This window comes from Balaenoptera ricei, chromosome 8, assembly GCF_028023285.1.
Source record: "Balaenoptera ricei isolate mBalRic1 chromosome 8, mBalRic1.hap2, whole genome shotgun sequence".
NCBI lineage: Eukaryota > Metazoa > Chordata > Mammalia > Artiodactyla > Balaenopteridae > Balaenoptera > Balaenoptera ricei.
In genome coordinates this window covers 99,595,353-99,617,385 of record NC_082646.1, presented here as the reverse complement: position 1 = coordinate 99,617,385, position 22,033 = coordinate 99,595,353, and the positions used below count along the sequence as shown (strand labels likewise).

The 22,033-nt window shown below is 51.6% G+C and overlaps 1 protein-coding gene across 7 annotated transcripts in view; it reads left to right on the top strand.

Moving 5' to 3' along the window:
• The window catches only part of AMBRA1 (autophagy and beclin 1 regulator 1), a 181,494-nt gene extending 160,019 nt beyond the window's left edge, over positions 1 to 21,475 (top strand). For all 7 annotated transcript variants that reach the window (XM_059931504.1, XM_059931507.1, XM_059931506.1 and 4 more), the window contains 4 exons: positions 4,238 to 4,377; positions 11,078 to 11,170; positions 12,450 to 12,643; positions 19,912 to 21,475. In XM_059931504.1, coding sequence (XP_059787487.1) covers positions 4,238 to 4,377; positions 11,078 to 11,170; positions 12,450 to 12,643; positions 19,912 to 20,396 — 912 coding nt within the window. In that variant the 3' untranslated portion in view covers positions 20,397 to 21,475. The remainder of the gene's footprint in view (positions 1 to 4,237; positions 4,378 to 11,077; positions 11,171 to 12,449; positions 12,644 to 19,911) is intronic.
• Positions 21,476 to 22,033: the final 558 nt, after the last annotated feature.

Here is a 22,033-nt window from a genome sequence, read left to right as displayed (position 1 = left end):
TGGTCTGAGCTTTATTGACATGCGGTAGAAAAGAAAGCATCTTGTTGAGGGCAGCAATACATTTTTCCTCTAAATTTTAAAAGGATGGAGAGGAAGGTTTCCCACTGAGTTCCCCTGGCTACCTCTCGTTCTTTTCCTGTCTATCTTTGAACAAGAAACCAGACCCTTTTAGTTTTGATCTGGGAACTGTTTTCTTTTGTTCCTACTTCCTATTAGAGACTTTGAGGGATAGAGGCAAGTGGTACAAGAGATTGTCTTGGACCCCTGAAGTAGAGGAATTATCTTCTCCCACTCCTTACAACTGTAAAGATCTTGGTGACCTGACTCATTCCCTATTGACATGCTGAGACTGCACTGACTCTAAAAAAATTTGTTCCTTCTAGCTCATTGATCCCAATTCCCTTCACAGATGTTAGACAGAAATGAGAACAGCCTGCTTGGGGAGGGGGGTTTCTGTCAGCATTTGTCATCTACCAAGGAATAGCTGCCCCTGAGACAGGTTGAAACCAGGCCTCTGCAAACATGAATCAGCAGCCAGGTTTTGTATCCAGCCCCACAAAGGGACCCCAGAACCTGATAATCCTCCTCCAGTACAGTGGAATTTGGTGGTGTAGCTTCATAAGGTGTCACTTTTGTCAGAGACGGGGAGGCATTTTTGGCAGGTCCCCGGCTTTGTCCTTAACATCTGACGGGGAGCTTCTGGGCACCTGACTAGCGTTAAGGAAGGTTTTACTGGAGATATATTTGGAGTGCCTTAAAATAAAGACCAGAGCTTCCTTTACTGTCTCGGATCTTCGTTCTTGTCGCTGATGAACTTCAGGTTTATGGAGCCAGCCCCCACTGAAATCTGGAAGGAGACTCACAGATCACCCAGTCACTGGGTTGGAAAGACTGATGGCTGAAACCATAAATGGTTTGGGAGTAGCCAGAGCTATAGCCATCTGTCAGCACTGGGGAACTTGTTGCCCAGAATTCTCTTGTCTCTAGGGCTAATTGTGAGGAATAGTTCCTGTCCGTGAGGTACTTTCAGAGCTGTTAAACTGCGGCCAGAGAAAGGAATGGAAACTACACCTCTGGGTGGTTTTCCAAATGGGCCAGATTCTCATTCCTCTAGGGTCCTTTCGCTCCAGGCATGTGTGAAGTAGGAGCAATGGATCAGATGACCTCTCAGAACCTATAAATCAGTGATCCTACCCATCCTGCATCCTCTGTGTCATCTCCTTCCTTCTCACCCCCACGTTAGAGTGTGATAAGTAAGCAAGTGCTTATCAGGAATTCTGGAGGCTACTGATCTTCACGTGGCATTTTCTGGCTTCCTGCCACAAAGCAGGATTTAGCCTAATACCCAAACACTGGAGGAGATGGGCTCTTGGGAGCTGCCCTTTCAACACTGTTTAAGGACTTGGGCAGGGTGGGGAGCTGCCAGAGTCGGAGGACAAATCGATTCCCCATGACTCCTATAGCCATGGAGGTTGTGAATATCTGTGCAACAAGGTCTAGGGGTCTCAGCCTTTAATTACTTCTCTCCAGTCGCTCTGACCTTGTCTCACCTAAGCTGGGTCACCCATCATACTGGCTTCTTGATGGCTTTGTCGCCAGAGCAAGTTCCTGTACTTAGAAGCAAATTGATAGTATTTGCTTGTTAATCCCTCTGCAACAACAGACTATAAAAGGTAAATTTGTGACGTGTGAGAGGCTTGTTTGCTTCTTTCCTGGTCTGGAACATTTCTAGAAAAGAGTCCTTAGTCTTCTGAGACCGCGGTCAAAACACTCAGCACAACCTCAAAGCATTTGATTTACTAACTGCATTGTCTCCCTTCTTGCAAGACCACTTTCTCTGGCCCTTTTGGCCCATTGCCTGCAATAATGAATCATTATGATTTTAGGGGAGACTCTTGTGAAGCCCATTAGAACTGCCACAGGCGAAAAATAAGGCTCCCCTCATCCAACCCACTGAAATTAACACACATCCCTTCTGAACTCTGGGTGTATCCCCAACTTACATTATCTGACCTTTGGGAGAAGAAAAATTTAACAGATTAAGTGATCACAGCCACTTTGTCCTTTTGATTTGTATATCAAGTCATATTTAACCATATAGCCGGTAGGTTGGACAGAAACCATTGATTATCTTCTGGAAAAGTGAAAACCTCTGTGAGAAAGGATGAAGGCACCACACCCATCCCCTGACCTGAAGGAAAAGAGTTGATTAGGTACAAAGGGAAAAAGACTGGCATTGCCATCTCTGTGGACAGTCAGCCAGTAGTGAGGCCGATGGAGAGGAGTAGCCATGAATTCATTCCAGGCTCCTGCCAGGTATGTACGTGTAAGGAAGGGATTATCCAAAGGTCAGGCAAGCATGTTCTGGATGACTAGTTTAGAAATTCATAAACTCCATTGGGCTCTTTTTCAGTAGTCTCCTCAGACCAAAGATTTAAGGAGCCCTGGTTAATTCTTACATTTGGAGTTGAGTCAGATGGGGCGGGCATAGGAGGTAGGAGGTTCTTAATGCAGCAGCAGCCGTGGGGCAGTCTGTCTTATGCCTCAAACCAGAGCCAGTTCCATATTTGTAACAGACCCATTCGACCTCAGGACCATAACAGGGCCGTTCCAGCAGTGTGCTGTAAGCTGCCCAGGCACATTTCTCAGCACCACACAGCCGGGGAATTTTTATAACAGGATTCTCTGTGTGTGTGTCATTACATCGAGCACACGTGCCGCTGTCTTCTCTAGTCCAGAGGCTGTCCTGGTAAAGGCCTTGCAGATAGCTACCCAAGGCACATGAACAAGTTCCCAAATGCAGGACTTCTTATCACTTGATTTCTGTAAATGGCATGGACCCTTAGCTCAATATTTACCTTTTTGGGGGAGCAGGGTCTCTCATCAGGATAATCAGAAAAATTATTATTATTATACTGCCATAAATTCATTTTTTAATATTACTTTATAAATCACGCTCTCATTTGTTCTCTCATTTATTTCCCTTCCATCAACCCTTAGGGACAGGTAAAGGCAGATGAAGTTCATCCTTCTTTTATAAAAACCTGAAGAGGCTAAAAGAGAAAACATCGTATTGACTAAAACTCCAGTTTATAGATTCTCAGCCTCACGTCCTTTTCATAGGGCCTGATGACCTGTTTTTCTTGTTTGTTTTTTGTTTTTTTTTTAAGCCCCAGATGCAGGTTCATGGTAATAATAACAAGAGTTACCATTTATGAGCTTACCACGTCAGGCATTTTATATACATCATTTCTTTTAATCTCCCCTATTATTTGAGTATTGGTGCTGTCTCTTTTTAAACTGAGATCCAGAGAAGTTGTTACGCAGTGACACCAGGACTCAAACCCAGATCTTTCTAACTCTTAAATTATGCCCTTCATTCTTCCACTGCCCTGCCCCTGTCTCTGACTAAAGTCGATTCTGGAACATTGTGTAGATCAGTAGCTAGATGTCACCTTCAGCCCAACCTGAGACAAGCTAAGCTGCCCCCTGAGAAAATAGTAGCTTTGGAAAGATGTAGACTAATGAAAGGAGACTCCCTTTGAAAAATGGAACTGATCTGTTTAATGGTGATTTATATAAGCTAGAAAGAAATCATATACCTGTGTGTTCAAGATTCCCTTCTGCCCTGCTTCCTACATCTTTTGCACCTTTTAGATTTCCTTAACAATAGCAGTTTTAACATTGCTTTTAATTAGATGAATTAAGAATGTTCTTTGATGTTATCACCCCCTCCCGCCCCCCTGTCACCTTCAGTTCCCCATTGCAGTGAGAGTGCTGTGGTCTCCATGGTAACAGGACTACCAGTGGAGCTTGGCTCTCACTGGTTTGTCTGGTCAGAGGAAAGTTTGGGGCAGTCCTTCCTGGTGTGCTAGGCTCTGCATGGGGCTTTCCAGGGGGTTGCCTTAAAAGCGGTGAAGTGAGAAATGTTAAAGGCTGTGAGGAGAGCATAGCGAAGCTTCATGCAGAAGGGTCCAAGTATATGCCCCTGGTATTTTCTGACAGTCCTTAGCCCTCACCTGAAGTAAGAGGGTCCCACCCTCCCCTGCGCTTCCCCCAGTTCTCAGATATATTTTAAGAGTCATCCCATTCCCAGTCCAGCCATCTCTTTTCTTCCCTGTGGTTAACTTGCTTTAGGCTATAGGAGGGACTTTGTTCCCCTTGGATTTTGTTATTCTTGGTAACAGACCGTTTCTCCTCCCATTCTCTTTTCTTCCCCTCTTTTTCCCTCACCCAGAGAGTTTTCAACGTCCTTTATCCCATGCCTGCTGACCAGCGGAGACATGTCAGCATCAATTCTGCCCGGTGGCTGCCCGAGCCAGGGCTCGGCCTGGCCTATGGTACCAACAAAGGAGACCTGGTGATCTGCCGACCAGAGTGAGTGGCTCAAGGGGCTGGCGGGGTGGGGACTCGGGGGGTCATCCAGGCTGAGGACTGGGGTCATCAGCGTTCACCTGTGGATCTGGCCAGTGAGGTGGGGTCTTTTTTTATTTTTTTTGAATTTTATTTTTTTATACAGCAGATTCTTATTAGTTATCCATTTTATACATATTAGTGTATATATGTCAATCCCAATGTCCCAATCCATCACACCACCACCACCACCACCCCCGCCGAGGTGGGGTCTTCTAGATGGGAAATTCGAATCCTGCTAGAGCCTGACGCGTTCTCGGCGTCACTCCTTAAAGTGTCCTTTTCACCTAGGGGATGGTAAGGTTAGCTCTCCATTCCAAAAATCTTCAAAAGACTGGTATAGTTATTATGTGTTTTTAAATCTAAGGCAGTATTTTTTTTTTCTTTGTTTTCCCTCATTCTCTGGTTTCCTAGTGATAGTAAAGTTTCCCTGCAGGCAAAAGCATAGATATCAAAGATTCTTTTCTAAACCCTTTTTGAAAAATTCAACAGGTGGTCTCAGGTTTGTGTAAATGCCATAGACATTAACTTAAGAAACAAAATTGGAAATAGAATATTGTTAAAGCCCTAATTTGTCAAGCTACGGATCTCTGACAGCCTGGCTCTGTCTGTGTCCTGCCTGTTTTCCTTTCTGCTTGGGGTTCTGGCTCATAATAGTGAAGGCAGATTGAAAAGCTTAGTTTAGAATAAAAATGATAATTAACTGGTCTTGATTGAAGTAGGGGGTAGGAGGCGACAGGGAACCAAAGCATCTTTGTCTTAAGTCCTGATGACACCTGCTTCTCCCCTTCCTCTGGCTTTTTGGAGGAGAGAGGTCTGTTCAGGCATCCTTTCACTCAAGACCCTGGGAATCAGCCAGGTCTGTCATCAATTTCTAGACCCAGCCAGGTGGGGAGAGTGAAACTCTGTACTTCAGTGCAGATCAGGCTGATTGCTGCGTGGGCTACTGCGGGGTTCTAGCCGACTAAATGCCACTTCTGCCTCCAGGCCGTCCTAATGTTGTCCTTCACTTGGTGCAGAGTCTTCTCCAAGGGTAGCCTGCAGATCACAGAACACGCACGGTGCGGCTGGTCTGGTAGGGTCTCTGGCTACTGGGAGTGTCCACGTTGCCTTTTGATAGGGCCCTTGGTGATTTTTCCTAAAGTGTGTATTTGGATCAGTTCTTGTGGCCTGGTGGTGACTGGTGATTGAGCCCTTGTCAGCTGAGCTAGGTCGGTGGCCCAGGAGAAAGAAAACCTGGTTCTGATGACAGCTCTTTTATTCCACCTAGAATTTTTGGAGCCCCTTCCAAAGGGAAGCTGCTGTCTCAGCCGGACCTAGTCAGGCTGCTCTTGGAGCTGGGAGACTGCTTGGTTCTGCCAGCCACACTCTCCTCAGACTCAGTGTCCACAGAGCCCCTTTCACTAGCTCCCGGTGCCTCTCCAGAACACAGCCTGCCTCTTTCACAACTGTGCCACTGTTAACCCAGGCGCTGGATCTGTCCGTTTCTGCCCTCCCCCCGGCCTGTCCATAGTCCCAGGATCAGTCTTCCCTGAACGATTTCTTTTTCCCCAAAGCACATTATCTTACCTCTTCCTCTTTTCTTAGAAATTCATAAGAGGACTCTAATAGACATCTTTCCCAAAACTGGAAAAGAATTCTGGATTATAATTTCACTCTTACCAACACTGTAGTTACAGGCCTTTCTTTCCCTGTTTCTCCAAGACAGCCTTCCTTAGCATTGTTGTCTTGTCCCTGGCTCCAGCTACTAACCTTTGTCCCAACCAGACTCCCAGCCCCTTCTCTTGCAAAAGCGATCTGCTCTTAACAGAGGCAGTGTCTCTGCTCCCAATTTGTCGTGGCCCCACGAGGCTTTTATGTCTGCAACCCCAGCCTACATACTTGGTGTGAGTCACAGACATCTCAGCCAGACATGAAGCTGGCTTTGGCCTCTCTTTTCTCCCCATATGTCATCTTCAGCATCCACCGTCTCAGCAAGCTGGAGCCATCTTGAGCTGCCTGGGGAGTTCTCTTACCCACCCAGCAGCTCAAGTCTCTTCCATGACAAGATAGCACTAATGTTTGGCACAGCGAACAGCACCCCATCACAGACCAAGTTGTGTTGGACTCAGAGAGAGCTAGTTGAGCCTGCCTTTTTGGTGTTGCTGTTTTTTCTGATTTCTTGGGTCGTGTGGGTGAATGCCCCATACCTTAGGGCCAGTATTTAAGGGTACCATATATAATTAAGATGGACATGACTTTGTCCCAAGTTGTCCAAAGCTTCTCCAGTTCTCAGTCACCTTCATTTCTGTACTTTAGGCAGGAAGTACTATGAACAATATTCAGGTAAGTTAACACTCACCCGAGGTCTCCCAGCAGATCAGTGACAAAATGAGCCTTCCTAATTTTCCGATCCAGAGCTCTTTCCTGTAGCTGATTCTTAACCTTTTTTCAATCAAAAACCCCTTTAGAATTCCGACGAAAGCAACATACTCTCTTCCACAGAAGAATATACCGCAAGAACACACATATAATTTTGTAACTCTTTTAAGACCTCAGGTGAAGAATGCAGCTCTAGATCATGTTGAGGCATTTAAGTGGGTCAGGTGATTGATGCAGTGGGGAATGAGAGAGGATAAGTGAGAACATGTACATCTTTTTTAACAGTCTCTGAGTGATCTCTGGCCTAGAACGAGGAGAACAAATAAATAGGGAAGTAGAAGCGCAGGGTTGTTGCCTGCTGCCTGGCCCCGCGTGACGCAGCTCCCTGGCACACCCATTCCCAAGGGCACATGAGCCAGCCAGCCAGCCAGCTCGGCCAAGATTACAGCCCTCCCTCCAAAACAGGTGGTTGTCTGCCTTTGTCTCAGGCACAGGCAGCTGTACCACATTTTGTGCTTTCAATCCTGTTCTTGATTTCTCCTCCATTGTCTTAGCCTTGGCACTCTCTCCAAGCACAAAGACAGAGGTAACAAGCTCCTTGGGCATCTCTTGAAGGTATTAAAACCCCACTTGACAGTAGAAAAAAGCCTAAGGAAACACTCCATCTCTCCAGGCACAGAAATTCTTAGGACCGATGAGGAGATGGACCACTGGCCCTTCCACCCATATACAGAGCCATTTCAGTGGCTGATAGCCTGGTCCCCACCCCCTCCCAGCAGTGAGATGCTCCTTTCTCCTTTGCTTTGCTCCCCGACCCACCACCCCTCCCAAGCTGCTCCTGTGCCTCTGGCTGTCCGCCAGCCCAGCCAGCCCCCCCCACCAGTAACCAGGGTGGGTATGAAGTGCCAGATTGATGTGAGGGGCTGCTTGCTCACTTCCGTCTTCATAGATCAGCCCTACAAACGACGGGGTGGGGAGGTGCTGGGAAGACCTCTGAGAGTCAGCTCAGAAGACAGAATTCAGAGGCTCATGTCAGAAGAAAAGTAGGCTGGGGGGAATTCCCTGGCGGTCCAGAGGTTAGGACTCGGCGCTATCACTGCCGAGGGCAGTTCTGTGTGAGAGCATTTTCACCACCGAGGAAGCCAGGCTGGCTCTTAGCTGTGTTCAGGGAGCCCCAAGAGTCCCAGCTGTGAGGAGTCACTGAACCAAGCCCAGCAGCACAGCTCACAGAGGCTGTTGAAGGAAGCCAGGAAGGCTGACCCTGACTGGCCTTCCCATTCTTCTTCATCCCTCTGTGTGTTTGTCTAGCTTCCAGGAAGAACCTAGAGCAAACAGTGGTGACTCATTCATCCTCCCTAAGGTCCAAGGAGGAAGGAGATGGTTGGCACTGTTCTTTAGCTTACAGATGGAAATAAGCAACACTGAATATTGAACACTTAGAGTTTCAGTAGCCAGAGAGGGTATCTTCAACTCTGTTCCTTGGTACAGTGCCTGGAATTTCAGCCAAATCCATGAGCTTGTCGTAGTCAAGCTGGTCTGACCATAGAAGGTAGAACAAATCATGGCTGGAATTGGACCTCTTGGTGGGGAGCAGAGAGGATTGGGGTCGGGGGGCGAGAATGGAGCAGCATGTTGATAGCCTCCATCACTCCTGTTCTGTTTGGCAGTTGATATCCTCAGTAAATGGCCAGAGTTCATAGCCTGGAGCTGATGGCGCATGCTGCCAGGTGGAGAAAGTGTTTGAGGGACTCTTTGGCCATCAGCGTCATGCTGGCAGTCGCAGCTCAGAGAGTGTGCCTTCAGGTGGCCTTTCCTCTTGGATGGGAAGGAAGGTGCCTGGTCACGCAGTACATGGTTTGGTATAGGTTTGGTGTGAGCAGTTTGTTGTCAGTAACCAGCCCTGGGTAGCAGGAATTACAGATGAAGGATTTGGCGGGGACCCATGTGGTATTGCCACCTGTCAATAAATCTTGACAAGTTTGTAAATCAGAGGCTCCCTGGCAGCTGGCTTCATGTGGTGCCTCATGCAGCCATGATTTGCTCATCAAAAATTGCAGTGGTGGCTTTGTTTTCTGGGGGCCTCTGCTTTTGTTTCTGGTCATTTGCCTCTTCCATCACGTAAGATCTTCTCTCACCTTTGCTCTCCAATGCCCTGTTGTTCTCAGACAACCCTCACAAAAATAGCTGAGTATCTGGTGACTCAGCTCCCTGTGGTCTCGAGGAGAAACAGCAGCTCACTGAGATCCAGGAAACATGGCCCGCCACCTCCTGTGCGGCTATGGGAGTGGCGGAGATTCGGGTTGAGGTGTCCGGGCTCAGGGTGCTGACCTCAGTCCTGGCCCCCGGGCTGCCGTGAGAGGCAGCCACCTGACCGCAGGTGTTGTTACCCTGAACTTTAATTCTTTATTGATGTTCTTTCAGAGGGCTCGTCTGAAGATCACACCAAATCTGCCCTCTAAGAGGAGCTGGGAGGGGTTTAGTCCAGAGCAGGGAGAGGAAGAGTACTTTTGTTTGGCTGTGGCTCTTTCCCACAGGTAAAGCCTAATCCCCAGAATCTTAGTGCCCCTCTAGTGATGGATTTGGGGTCCCAGTGCCTAGGCCCATTTCCTTTCACCTGAGGTAGCACAGCCTCCTGACATGCAGTCGCTCACCATGCAGGCCCCATCAGGTCCCTGCCCTATCCAATCCTCACGTTTAGGGAGGAATCACCTTACGTCACCACCCCACCCCCACACAACTCATCTTTTCCTGGCTGATCCTCACAACCCACTGACTTTCATTTGTTTGCTCTTTATTGAAGAAGTTCTGTCGTTAAAGGAAGGTGACCTCAGCCTCTAGGTTAAAAAGCTGGCTTCCGTTGGAGCTTTTCTTAGTCAGCTCAAGACAGGGTGGCTTAATCACCAGAAATTTATTTTCTACCATCTGGAAGCTAGAAGTCTGAGATCAGGTGCTGGCATGATTGAGTTCTGGTGAGGACTCCTTTCCTGGCTTGCAGACAGCCACCTTCTCACTGTGTCCTCACATGATGGAGAAAGAGAATAAGATCTCTCTCTCTCCTTATAAGGCCAGAGTCCTTTTGGGTTAGGGTCCCAGTCTTATGACTTCATTTAACCTTAATTACCTTCTAAAGACCCTATCTCCAGATACAGTCACTTTAGGGGTAGGGTTTCAACATGTGAATTTGGGGGGGATTCAGTCTATAGCAGAGCTCTTCAAGCACATGTGCATGCCCTGTCCCTCTTAGGAGCAGAGCTAGCTTTTTTGAGTATCTCCTACAATCTCTACATAGACACTGGAGTTCTCATCAAAGGGCTCAAAGACACCTCTTTCCCAACTCTTATCCCTCTTCCTTCACCACCATCAGCAGCACCCCACCCTCAACCATGTGATTGGTGCTAGGTAGCTGTCTTGCATTTTGGGACCCACCACTGGCAGCCAGGCTTGCTGCCTGAGGTGGCACATCAGTATAGAAAGATAAGAGGCCACTGCTTCCCTTCTGGCAGTTTTGCCTGCGTGCGTGAGGTTGGAAGAAACTGCGTGATATTCCATTGCAGGGAAAGAAGGAACCAGGAAAAGGTTGGCAGCCCAGAGAACTTGATGGCTAGAAGCTCTTCTCTCTGCTGTCAGCATTCCAGCCCATCGCTGCTGGAGTTTCTCTCCTCCCTCCCCCAGGAGAAGTTTGTGAGCCCTCCCGGGTCATCTTCAGCTCTCCCAGTTGCTTGTCCAGCCTCTACCTGGCAAAGGAGCCTCTAGGGCCAGAATAGAAAGAGATGTGGGCTTCTCTGGCTCCGCAGGAGCTTTTTCCTGCTTAGACTTCTGAGCTCCAGGCAAAGTAAGAATGTCAAGGTGCCCTCATTTTCCTTTCTCCTGGCCCCATGGCTGTAGGGAAGACCCAGTGGTGAGAGCCTGCACTCTCTGTTTCTGAGCACTAAGCACACCCTTTAGACAGGGCTGTCCGTGGCACCCGGTGTCTCCAGGGCCATCTTAGCTCCTTTCTCATGTGTCTGAAGAACACACAGAACTCACTGCCTATGACTGGCATGGCTATTTTTTAGCTCTTCCTTAGCCCCAAAGAGGAGCCAGTTAGGCTCTGGGGGATGGAAGAGGCTAAAGCCACCACTCCAGGCTTTGGGGCTGTTGGAGATTCGTCTGGTCTGCTCTACACTGAGCATCCTGATGCAGGAATATCTTTGGTTCTGGCCTCAGCCCAGCCCCAGGAGAGAGGAAGGAAGGAATTGCAAGGGGTTCTGGCCATTCCCTATCTAATGCCTTCCACCTTTTCTCCTTCCCAACTGATTTTCAGGGCCTTAAACTCTGGTGTTGAGTACTACTGGGACCAGCTGAATGAGACTGTCTTCACTGTTCACTCCAGCAGCCGAAGCAGTGAGAGGCCTGGGTGAGTTTGTGAAAGAGGAGGCCCGCCCTCCCTCTGCAACCAGTGGGCTCTGGAGCAGTGCGCTCAGACTGTGCTCCGGGCTCTGTAGCTGCCCGTCCTCAGCCAGAGCAGCTCCTCTTTGATTTGCTTCATGCGTTGAGCTTTTGCACGTGATTTCGTTCGAGAAGAGTGTTTCATGGCTAAGAAAGAGAACAGAACCTCTGCCCTCAGAGCCTTGATTTAAGACCAGCTAGGACACCGTCTAGCCCTCTCATCCTGGCGTGGTATCTGGGCGAGCTGCAGTGAGGAGAGAGGAGCGGACACTGGAGACGGATGCCCTCCCTAGGAAATTGCTCGTGGGCAGTCTCCCACGTGACCCAGGCCTCAGGGTCCAAGCTGCCCAGAGCTTCAGCCCAGGGACAGACCCTCCCCAGGGGCCAGTGAGAGAGTAGGAACCTGGTACTGATCCTCTCATCACTCAATTCATTAATGAAGACTGGAACATTTTGAGAAAAAGTCCTGGGTCGATGATAAAGCCAAAGCAATCACTGCTTCCTAGAGGAAGTACAGGGCACAGCTGGAGGAGTAATCCCCAGAAGCAGCTACAGATAGGAGTGGCTGGTGACTGTCTTGAAAGTCCTGGGCTGCCTCTGCTGCCAGCTCGAGCTGTCCTGAGGGTCAGTGCCTAGGAAATGCCCGAGGAAGGGGGCGTATAGCTTGGGTCCTGGGCCTTACTCATTGGCAGCTGGCGCTCCCTGCTTTAAGGGTCTATTTTTCAGAAGGCCCCGAAGGAGGACCCCAGAACAGCCTCACAGGAGTCCCGGTGCTTTTCCTCCAAAGTGGACATTCAGTGGAAGTTCCAAGAATTTAAACTGGAATCTTGTCAGCATATAGTTAGAAGGAACGAAAAGCTAAAGAGAGAAAGGGCCCTCTCCCGCTGCTCACCCTTTGTCCCGTGGAGCTCAGCTAGTGGCTTCCTGAATCTAAGGAAGTGTCTTTTAAGATCAGCCATCTCTACCTCCCCAGAAAGGCCCTCATTGTTTGAGTGACTGGACCAGCTGGGTTTGCAAAACTGGACGGTTCTGCCACCTCCTTTCATTGTCCCAGGGTGTGGACTGATCTGGAGGAGAAAGGACACAGGCGAGTTCACCGCCATCGGGAGGCAGCCGCAGGAATGGGCCTCTCAGCCTGCAGGCCCTGGTCCAGGCTGTGCCCTGGGGATTGGCATGGAGCAGGCGGAGCTCTGTGTGGTGTGCTATCCCCAGCCCTGCCTGACTCCGGTCTGCCTTTCTCTCCGTAGCACCAGCAGAGCCACATGGAGGACAGACAGAGACATGGGCCTGATGAATGCAATTGGGCTGCAGCCCCGGAACCCCACCACCTCAGTGACATCTCAGGGCACCCAGACTCTGGCCCTTCAGCTGCAGAATGCCGAAACACAGACAGAGAGGGAGATCCAGGAGCCGGGGACAGCAGCTTCGGGTCCTGGTGAAGGTAGGAGCCGTGTAACGCTAGAGGGGAAATGAGACCGGGAGAGTGGCGTGGGGTGGGGGCTGGGACCATTCTCACCCCTCCCTGAGGCTCCCGGCCCGTCCACACGGACAGCTGGTGCAGGGCGAGCACCACTGCCGTCAGGGTGAGTGCCCCTCACGTGGTGGCGCCTCCTCGGGCAGGAAGGTCATTCCCCTGATCTGGGTCACTGCTCCGGCAAGGCGAGCTGCTCTCACAGCTTTGTTCAGCCGCACCAAGGACCCTGACCTCCTTATCCTCTAAAACTTGGAGGACCCAGGGTGTTCTTCCGGAGAGAGAGCACAGAGAGTCACCTAGATAGAGAAGACTCCCTGCTGTGAGCTCTCGTTCCAGAGACACGCACCCCAGGCCTCGGGCTTCCGGGGCCACCCCACAGGGTAGCTTGTCTTCCCCCGCCGCCAGCCTGGCAGAGTCGGGACTGCCACAGGTGAGGCCCTCACACACCCGCGCTTCATGGCCATTTTGGCTGCAGCCTGGCGCGCAGTCAGCCCCTTCCTCTCACCTATTGCAGGTGTGGCTCAGCCAGCTCCGCCCTGGCTCTGCGCTGGCCTCACACTGCTAAGAACCAATTAGCACTTCCCAGCGGTAACGCTCGAGCCCCTTTGGAGTGTGTTGGCAGCTGTGTTAAATAGGCTGTTCTCGCTCAGTCACTGTCCTTACCGCCTACCCCAGCCCCTGGCAGCTCCAGGCTCCAGACAAGGCAGCCTCCAAACAGACCCACATTTCCTAGGTCCGTGTTAAGCCATTTGCTCAAGAGAGACCATGAGAAGAGAGGACAAGTGTGCATCGGGCAAGGAGTAACTAATCTGCCTGTGTCACCTCCAGGGAACAGCTTTCCAAACTGCAGCCCCCCCAGCAGTGCACTGTCCCTGTCGCTGCCATGAACTGACATTTTTTACAGTTAAGTCCCTTCTTGGTCTGTGGCCCAGGCCACCTCCTGCATCTGTTGGGTGGAAACCCCTTGGTGTAGAGGTAGCGGCTGCAGCAGCCCAACACAGCTCCGAGCCTCACTGAAGAGGAGAGATCTGGAGCTCCTCCAGCCAGCCCCAGGCGGAAGTCCTTGTCTGAGGCGGCCCCTCTGCCGCGATCTCGTGGCCGTTCCCTGACTGTCTTCCATGCATCAGCCACTGGGGTTGCAAAGACAAATAGGCCTTGGTCCTTCCCCAAGGAACTGGAAGTCTAGAGAGGGAGGCAGGCACCCAGCAGATAATTGCTTCACATGATAAGGACCTCGGGGCCACAGAGGAGGGGGGGCCAGCTCCCAACTGTGGGGCTCGGGGAAGACTTCTGGAGGAGGTGACCCTGAGCTGAATCTTCAAGGATAAGTAGGAAAATGTCAGGCACAGTGGGATGGGGGCAGGGGGCAGGCATTCCTGGCGGAGGGGACAGCAGCTGCAAGGGCACCAAGTTCAAAAACATTACAGTCTGCACTGAGGACCACTCACTAGTGGGCTCTTGTTCGTGGCCTGTCAGCGTGTGTTGAGACTGAGCCTGGATGAGCAGGAAGGGCAGATTACAGGGATCTGGGTCAGAAGTGAGGCCTTCAGCCTGAAAGTGAAGTGCAGCAGGGGCTCCCCACTTGAGAAGAAGAGCATCCACCGGTGTTTTCACCTCCCAAAGAAGCCTCTGATATTTTTTGATTAGCATCAGCTTATTTCTGACCTCCAGTCAATTATAAGTTCCTTTCTTCCTGTTTCGGGATGGGGATGATGGGCTGGCAGGAGGAGGGAGGTTCTGTTTTCCAGTTTGAGACCAGAACCTGATTCTCTCCCAGTCTCCTCCCTACAAAGTAGAACAGGTGGTGGAGGGCGAGCCCTTCAGAGACCAGAGGCGCCCTTCAGAGACCAGAGGCACTCTTCAGCAGAGGCAGCAGTTGAATAGGCTGTTCTCTAGAACAGGAGCCTTGGCAGGGTAGTTCAGGATGGCTCACTGCATCTGTCTGGCGTGGTGAACTTTGCCTGGAGCTCTGGACCTCCAGCTCTGAAAGGGACAGCATCATAGTCCCTTTCAGAAAGCCCCACACCTAGAAAGAAGTATGGGGAGAAGATGTGTGGGGCATTGACCAATGGGTGTGACTGGCCAGCCTCGTCTCTCCTGGGGCCAGGAGCGTTGTTCTGAGGTGCTTACCCCACTGACCACCATCCACTACTGCCGCTCTGGTAGGCGGACCAGGAATCAAGAGTCTTCTTGGGCTCAGACTTCCTTCCTGGTCCACTTTCCCCATGTAGCAGGCAGGCACAGCAGCTACACACACACGCACAGGCGCGCGCGCCTGCCTTCTGTCTCCCAGTTGGCAAAACTACTAGAGGAAACCGCTCATCAAGTTGGTTAACTCTTCTTCTGGGCTTAGCTAGAAGGTGGGGCTGGTGGGGGGATACCCGCCTCTGCATCCCTCCACACACCAGGGCCCAGTCTATTACTGTGGGCAACCAGCTCCACTTGTGGTGATTACCATTCTGTGGCCTGCCCCTCCCCTAGCCCTTTCCCATTGGTTAGCATTGAAGGGTCCCAGGCTGCTCCTCGTTTTCATGTTCTATAAGAATTTTATTAAAATCTATTCAGTTCTGTCTAGGACTTCCCGGAGGAGCCCTCCTCAGGGGGAATTTGCAGGTGTTGGCTTTTTTACTTGTCTTGTCCAGCTTTAAAGCTTCCCTACCCTGTCACTCAGAAAGGGAGGGGAGGCATTCCCTGGGCTCACTGTTTGCTCCCAGCTCTGATACAGTGCCTGCCTGGCACACAGTGGGCACTCAAGAAGTGTGTGGAATGAATGAATTGAGCAGAGGCAAGGCCCTGCCCCTGAGCTTGGCTGTGCTGCACTATTTGGGGAGCCCATGGCTCTGCCTCTGACCACTGAGAAGGGTTGCCTGGACCTTTTTGTTGTCTGGTGAAGATGACAGACCAGCTGGGCCAGGGAAAAGCAAATGTGAAAAGGGAAGGAAAAGGTGCCCCCTGAGGTCAGGAAGGGCAGCTCCTCCTCTGATGCAATCTGGCTTCCCTCTTCTGGGCAGTGAAACCCCCAGAATTGGGCATTATGGGAAGTTCCTGATCCCACTCTGGCCTCTGCATCCAGAATGTACCTTAGAACTTGCCAAGGAGATGATCTCATGTCAACACTAAATCAGTTTACCATTTTTCAGAGACAAAAAGAAATGCTTTTGCTACAGGGAAGGAGACAGCAGAATTAACCCCTGTGGCCGCCACTGCTCCTGGAGCTGATAGCTTGGATCCCTGACCACGGCTGCCACTTCTCTCAGGCCCCAGTGTGTTTTCCTGTTGAAGAATGTGCTGGCTGCCTACCTTGGCTCGCAGCCTTGACTTAGAGTTCCCAAGAGAGAAGCACAGCTCACAGCTCTCTAGGCTGAAGCTACCTACACCCAGCCCTGAGGAAATCGTTTGTGTGTACATTTTAAACTCTTCTATCCCATCTTTTGTGAGTGCTTACTTTATGTCTAGTATTGTATTAGGCACCATGCATCCACAGGTATTGCAGAGGGAATCCGATTCAGAGATGAAGCCATGTCTCTACCCTCAAAAATAAGTCCAGAAAGGAAACAGACATATAACTCTGTCCCCATAGCAGAAGGGTAACATGTGACCAGTTTTCAGAAGCCCCCTTAAGTCTGGAATGCCTGTAGGCAGCCTGGGAGCCCTTTATTCATCCACACATTCGACAGGTAGATGCCAAGTGCAAGCCCAAAGATGAATAAAACTTAGTCCGAGACCGTCAGGAACTTAGAGCCCAGAGGGAGAGAACTCTGACGCAGAGAGGTGTGGGTCTCTGTGGGGCTCAGGGCAGGAGCAGCCACTCCCAGCTGGGGACCACGGAAGGCAGGGTGAGGGAGGTGGCACTTGTGTTGGCCCTTGAAAACAAATGGACTTCGGACATGGGGAAATGGGCAGGTGCGTGGCAGGTAGAGCACCCACAGTGTGTTGCAGGCAGGGGCGCTGGGCACACAGCAGCGCTGAGTCTCTGGGTTCAGGAAGGGGGATGGTCAGGGAAACAGCTAGGACCTGACCAGAGAGGGCCCTTAAATGTCACGGTGAGAGCCTTAACTACTTGAGGACTCTTGGAGCTGCTGGGTTTTGAACAGAGTATGGACTTAACCAGAACTCAGTGGATCAGAGCCGAATTAGAATGGTAATAGCAGCAGCGTGGAGGCTGGGTGGAAAGGAGAGAGAGAAGCAAGAAGACCATTTAGGAAAGACAGCCATAGTTGTGGTGAGAGGTGGCCAGGCCTGGAGCCACTGGCACAGTGGGAAAGGACAGGAGGGCCCAGACCCGAGTGCCAGCAGCAGGGCTAGGACCTAGCTGTGACAGCTCCCCTAAGGCCCCAAGGCAGACCTGTCCTGCCCCTCGAAGTGATCTACAGGAAAAGAGCTGATAGTTCACCGGGCACAGAGCCCAGCCCACTGAGCTCCAATGCCAGCAGGCCGTGGCCCAGCCTACTGCATACCCCAGGCCGGGCTGGGGAGGCCCTCAGTGCATAGCATTCTTGGAAAACTGTGGCGGTGGCAGTGAGCACAGGGAGGTCCCCATGGGCCCTCTCCAGGTAGCCCTTTTGGCTCACAGGGTAGAAGCTGTGCTGGCACCAAAGCCCTAGGTTGACCTTTCCTCTTACCCCTACCCACTGCTGAACAGCTTTTCCCTTGAGAGAAGTACTCTGAGAGCCCTTCACGTTCTCTTTCCTTCTGCCCTGGGAGTTGGCACTGAGCTGTCTGAGGGGGAAGCATGTCAGGGCAGCTTGCCTTGAGGGGTTGGAGGTGGGAGGGTAGAATTTACTAGAAAATCTGGAGAAAAGCAAGCTGGACATAAGTGAAAGCCCAGGCGGAGTCCCTACTCAGTGCTGGGACAAACTGTCTCACTGAGACCCGGAGGAAGAACTACCAGCACATGCCTGCCAAGCAGTCGCAAGGAGGGAGAGATCTAACGGGACTCCGATGCAGCTAAGCTGCAAAACTGGCTGCCTGGAAATCCAGCTCTGACAAGGTGAGCAGGGAGAAGGCACTGGACAGTGTGGGAGCAAAGAAAGTCTTGCAAAGATAGCTGTTGGCAACAAGTACCCCCAGAAAAGTTCAAAACTCACCATCAAAGCTGCCCAAACTGCAAAATCCCAAAGTGGCCAACAGGTAGCCAAAGGAAAAAAATACGTACATAGTTTGGTAGAGCAACCCTGGCAGCCCGGGAGCCTTGATCATAGTTGCCCACAGGCTTGGACTGCATGTCTGCCCAGTGGGGGCTGAACACAGGCTGGAGGAAGGTCCCTCAGGGTGGGGTTCTTCCTGCAGAATCCAGGTTATTCACAACAGCCACCACTGACTGAGCACCCGCTGTGTGTCAGGTGCGTAACGGGCGTTATCTCATTCCCTCTGCCCGGCACCATGCAGGCTGGATGTTACATCCCTCTTTTGCAAGTCAGAAAATTGAGGGGTACTTCCCTGGTGGTCCAGTGGTGAAGTATCCGCCTTCCATTGCAGGGGGACATGGGTTCGATCCCTGGTCGGAGATCTGAGATCCCACATGCCATGGGGCAACTAAGCCCACATGGCACAACTACTGAGCTCGCGTGCCTCAACAAGAGAGCCCGCGTGCCTCAACAAGAGAGCCCACGCGCCACAACTACAGAGCCCACGTGACCTGGAGCCTGCACGCCACAACTAGAGAGAGAAAACCCGCATGCCACAACTACAGAGAAGCCCGTGCACCACAACTAGAGAAGCCTGCACACTGCAACGAAAGATCCCGCGTGCCTCAACGAAGATCCTGCATGCTGCAACTAAGACCCGACACAGCCAAAAAAAGATAAAACAGGAATGTGGGTGGCAAGGGACTTATTCTAGGTCACACAGCTAGTGAGTGGCAGAACTAAGGTCTGAGCCAAAGCCTCGTCTGCTCACAGACAAGGGAATACTCAGGCTTTTGGGGAAAGAGCAGAACCTTCTCTCTTCCTCCCTAGAGGTGCAGACTGAAGCCTCAGGCTGGGGCAGTTGGCTGCCTCTAGTGAAAAATGAGGGTATCAGACATCCAGCCCCCGGGGAACAGTATGTGGGAAATAACTTGGGAAAGTTGGTGGGTAAGACAGAATGCCTTCTAGGGAACAGTTAAAAGTCATCTTCCTCATGTGCTTTTAGGAAGTGACAAACAGAACAACAATGAAGAGAAAGAGCACAGCTTTGAAACGGAGCGGAGCAGACTGTTTGCCTTCTAGCCACACCCCGTACGGTGCCCTCGCTTTCCAAAGACCAGGCAGTGTACCTTGTTCCAGGGCCAGGTCTACCAGGTTACCCGAGACAGGGAGGAGCAGACACAGCCAGCTGTCTGGGCTGCCTGCATTAGATGCATGACCAGTCTGCCTGTGGTGTCCAGAGGGTTAAAACCAGACTCCCAGCTTCTGGTCCAGCCCTGCCTGTTAACCAGCTGAGCAGCCTCGGCCACCTAGGCCTCAATTTCACCACCTGTAAAACAGAAGTACGAATTACGGTTGTTTGGGGAGTCTTATCTAGTTTTCAAGTCCCTGACTTATTCTTTTTTTTTTTTTTGTAATATCTTTATTGGAGTATAATTGCTTTACAATGCTGTGTTAGTTTCTGCTGTTCAACAAAATGAATCAGCTGTATGGTATACATATATCCCCATACCCCCTCCCTCTTGAGCCTCCCTCCCACCCTCCCTATCCCACCCCTCCTATCCCACCCCTCTACGTCATCACAAAGCATCAAGCTGATCTCCCTGTGCTATGTAGCAGCTTCCCACTAGCTATCTATTTTACATTTGGTAGTGTATATAAGTCCATGCCACTCTCTCACTTCGTCCCAGCTTACCCTTCCCCCGCCCGTGTCCTCAAGTCTGGTCTCTACATCTGCATCTTTATTCCTGCCCTGTCACTAGGTTCATCAATACAATTTTTTTAGATTTCATATATGTGCGTTAGCATACAGTATTTGTTTTTCTCTTTCTGACTTCGCTCTGTATGACAGACTCTAGGTCCATCCACCTCATTACAAATAACTCAGTTTTGTTCTTTTTTATGGCTGAGTAATATTCCATTGTATACATGTGCCACATCTTCTTTATCCATTCGTCTGTCGCCTGACTGATTCTTGAAGTGAGGTATTGACCCTCTTCTTGTTTCTGCTTTTAGTTAGAATCCCCCAGTTCCTACTAGCAGTGGCCTGCCTGACTCAGAGGCCCAGGCCAGCAGTTAATTCCCTCCCTTCTGCTTTGTGCCTTCCAGGTGAGGGCTCTGAGTACGGTGCCAGCGGGGAAGACGCTCTCAGCAGGATCCAGCGGCTGATGGCGGAAGGGGGCATGACAGCCGTGGTGCAGCGGGAGCAGAGCACCACCATGGCCTCCATGGGTGGTTTCGGCAACAACATCATCGTCAGCCACCGTATTCACCGCAGCTCCCAGACGGGCACCGAACCTGGGGTCGCACGCGCCCCCTCGCCCCAGCCCTCCACCTCTCGGGGACTGCTCCCGGAAGCTGGGCAGCTGGCAGAGCGAGGCCTGAGCCCCCGGACAGCCTCCTGGGACCAGCCTGGTACCCCTGCGCGGGACCCACCCCAGGCAGTCCTGCCCGCCTCCTCCCCTGTCCCCCTTCCCAGCGCTGAGGGACCAGCCCTGCACTGCGACCTCACCAATAACAACCACCTTCCCGATGGCGGGGTCAGCAGCCTGGGGGAGGCTGCGGGCCCCAGTGGGGAGCCACGGAACAGGTAGAGACATGTGTGCACTGGTGCCTCCCCTCAAACCGCTGAGCAGAAACCGGACCTCACAGCTGACTGGGAACTGTACGCGCAGAAGAGCCGCGGGCTGCGTCAGGAAACAGGAGCGAGAGGGTGGGGGGTCGAGAGGGAGCCCGAGTCAGCCAGTGTGAGGCAGTCAAAGGGGCAAGGCTTGCCTCCAGGGACTAGAACCTTCCAGGATCTGGAGCCCAAGGGAGCCACAGACTGCTGCGCTCAGTGTGAATGGAGGAGGAAGTGGGTATCCCTGCCACGAACCCCCCTTTCTCCTGGAAACAAGGCTCAAGGGACTCAGCCCCGGGCAGAGAGCCCTCAGAAGGGTGACTAGTCTTCCAGATCTGGGCCAAACCATCCTGGACGGTGGCCAGTGGGCCAGCTTCTCCCTGTTCACCTGTTGTGCAGGCAGAGCCACTAGGAGCCCTAGTGCAGGAGGAGCGGCCTGGCCCCCAGAAACCAGCTCCATCTCTGAGCCTTCCAGAGCTTCAGCCTCTCTTGATCATCTTACCCCACAGAGACCACAGTCAGGGGTCAGGCCAGGCCTTCGGATTCCTGAGGACAGGGACTTCCTGCACTTACTGGTGGGGAACAACCATGGAGTGAATGGGGCATCCTGCTTGCCTGAGACAGGATGGGGTCAAGGGACGGTGGGCAGGTCCTCACTCAGGAGTGGGGGGTGTAGGCTGGCCAGCCCCCAGCGCTTGTCCACCAAGCTCCTCCTTCCCCACCACCCCCCAAGGCCCTCAGAGCAGCACCTGTGGGTGTCAGTATTAGCTGAGCCTAGGCCAAAGCCAGCCCAAGGCTGGGGGAGGGGATGAGACTCCAGGTCAGAATGTGAGGTCTTGGTCTGTGATTTAAGGTGTTGCATGTGGAATCTTGAACTGTACATGTAGTTTCTAGTGGAGAAATCAAGGCTCTGATTATTTTGTTTTTAGTATGAAAATGTGATTTCTTTTCTGTTTGTAACTCATCATAGAAACATTGTGGTGGGAGGAGAGGGGATAGTCTGACTGCTAATGAGGGAAACACCAAAGATCTACATCATTAAAATGATGACATGCCCCTCACCAGTCTCCTCTCTGTTTATTTCCATGGGGGTTGGGGGGGGGGGTTAGTGATGGGGGGCCGGGGGAGGACATTGAACTGAGCCGCCCTGGTTTCTCCCAGGCACTGTTTATGGTGCTGCTGTCCTCCTAGGTGGGGAGCCCCGTGATGCCTCAGCAGAAGCCACTCAGGTAAGGGCTGCCACCTCTGCTTCATGCTGCGTCTGTGTGCCTCTACCTCCTGCTTCCCAGGGGCCTGCTAAGGACTGGAGCAACCGTCACAGTAACAGGTGGGTAGGTAAGAATGATGGAAGGTTGCTCGTCGTGATTGCTTCCTACCCAGGATCATGGGCCTGGAGTGAAGATGTAACTGGCCAGAAAGCTGGCTCTCCTGCAGTCCTGGGAAAGCACCCATAATGGGTGTCTGGGTTGGCCAGCAGGGAGCTTGGCCTTATCTACAGTCATCCCCCAAAGATGCCATTTGCTGGCTGCTCAGGTTTCCCTTTACTTTGTGTCTGGACAGCGGCTGAGGGGCGTGCTGTAGTCATGGGCCTTGGCCACTTAGTTTTAAGTC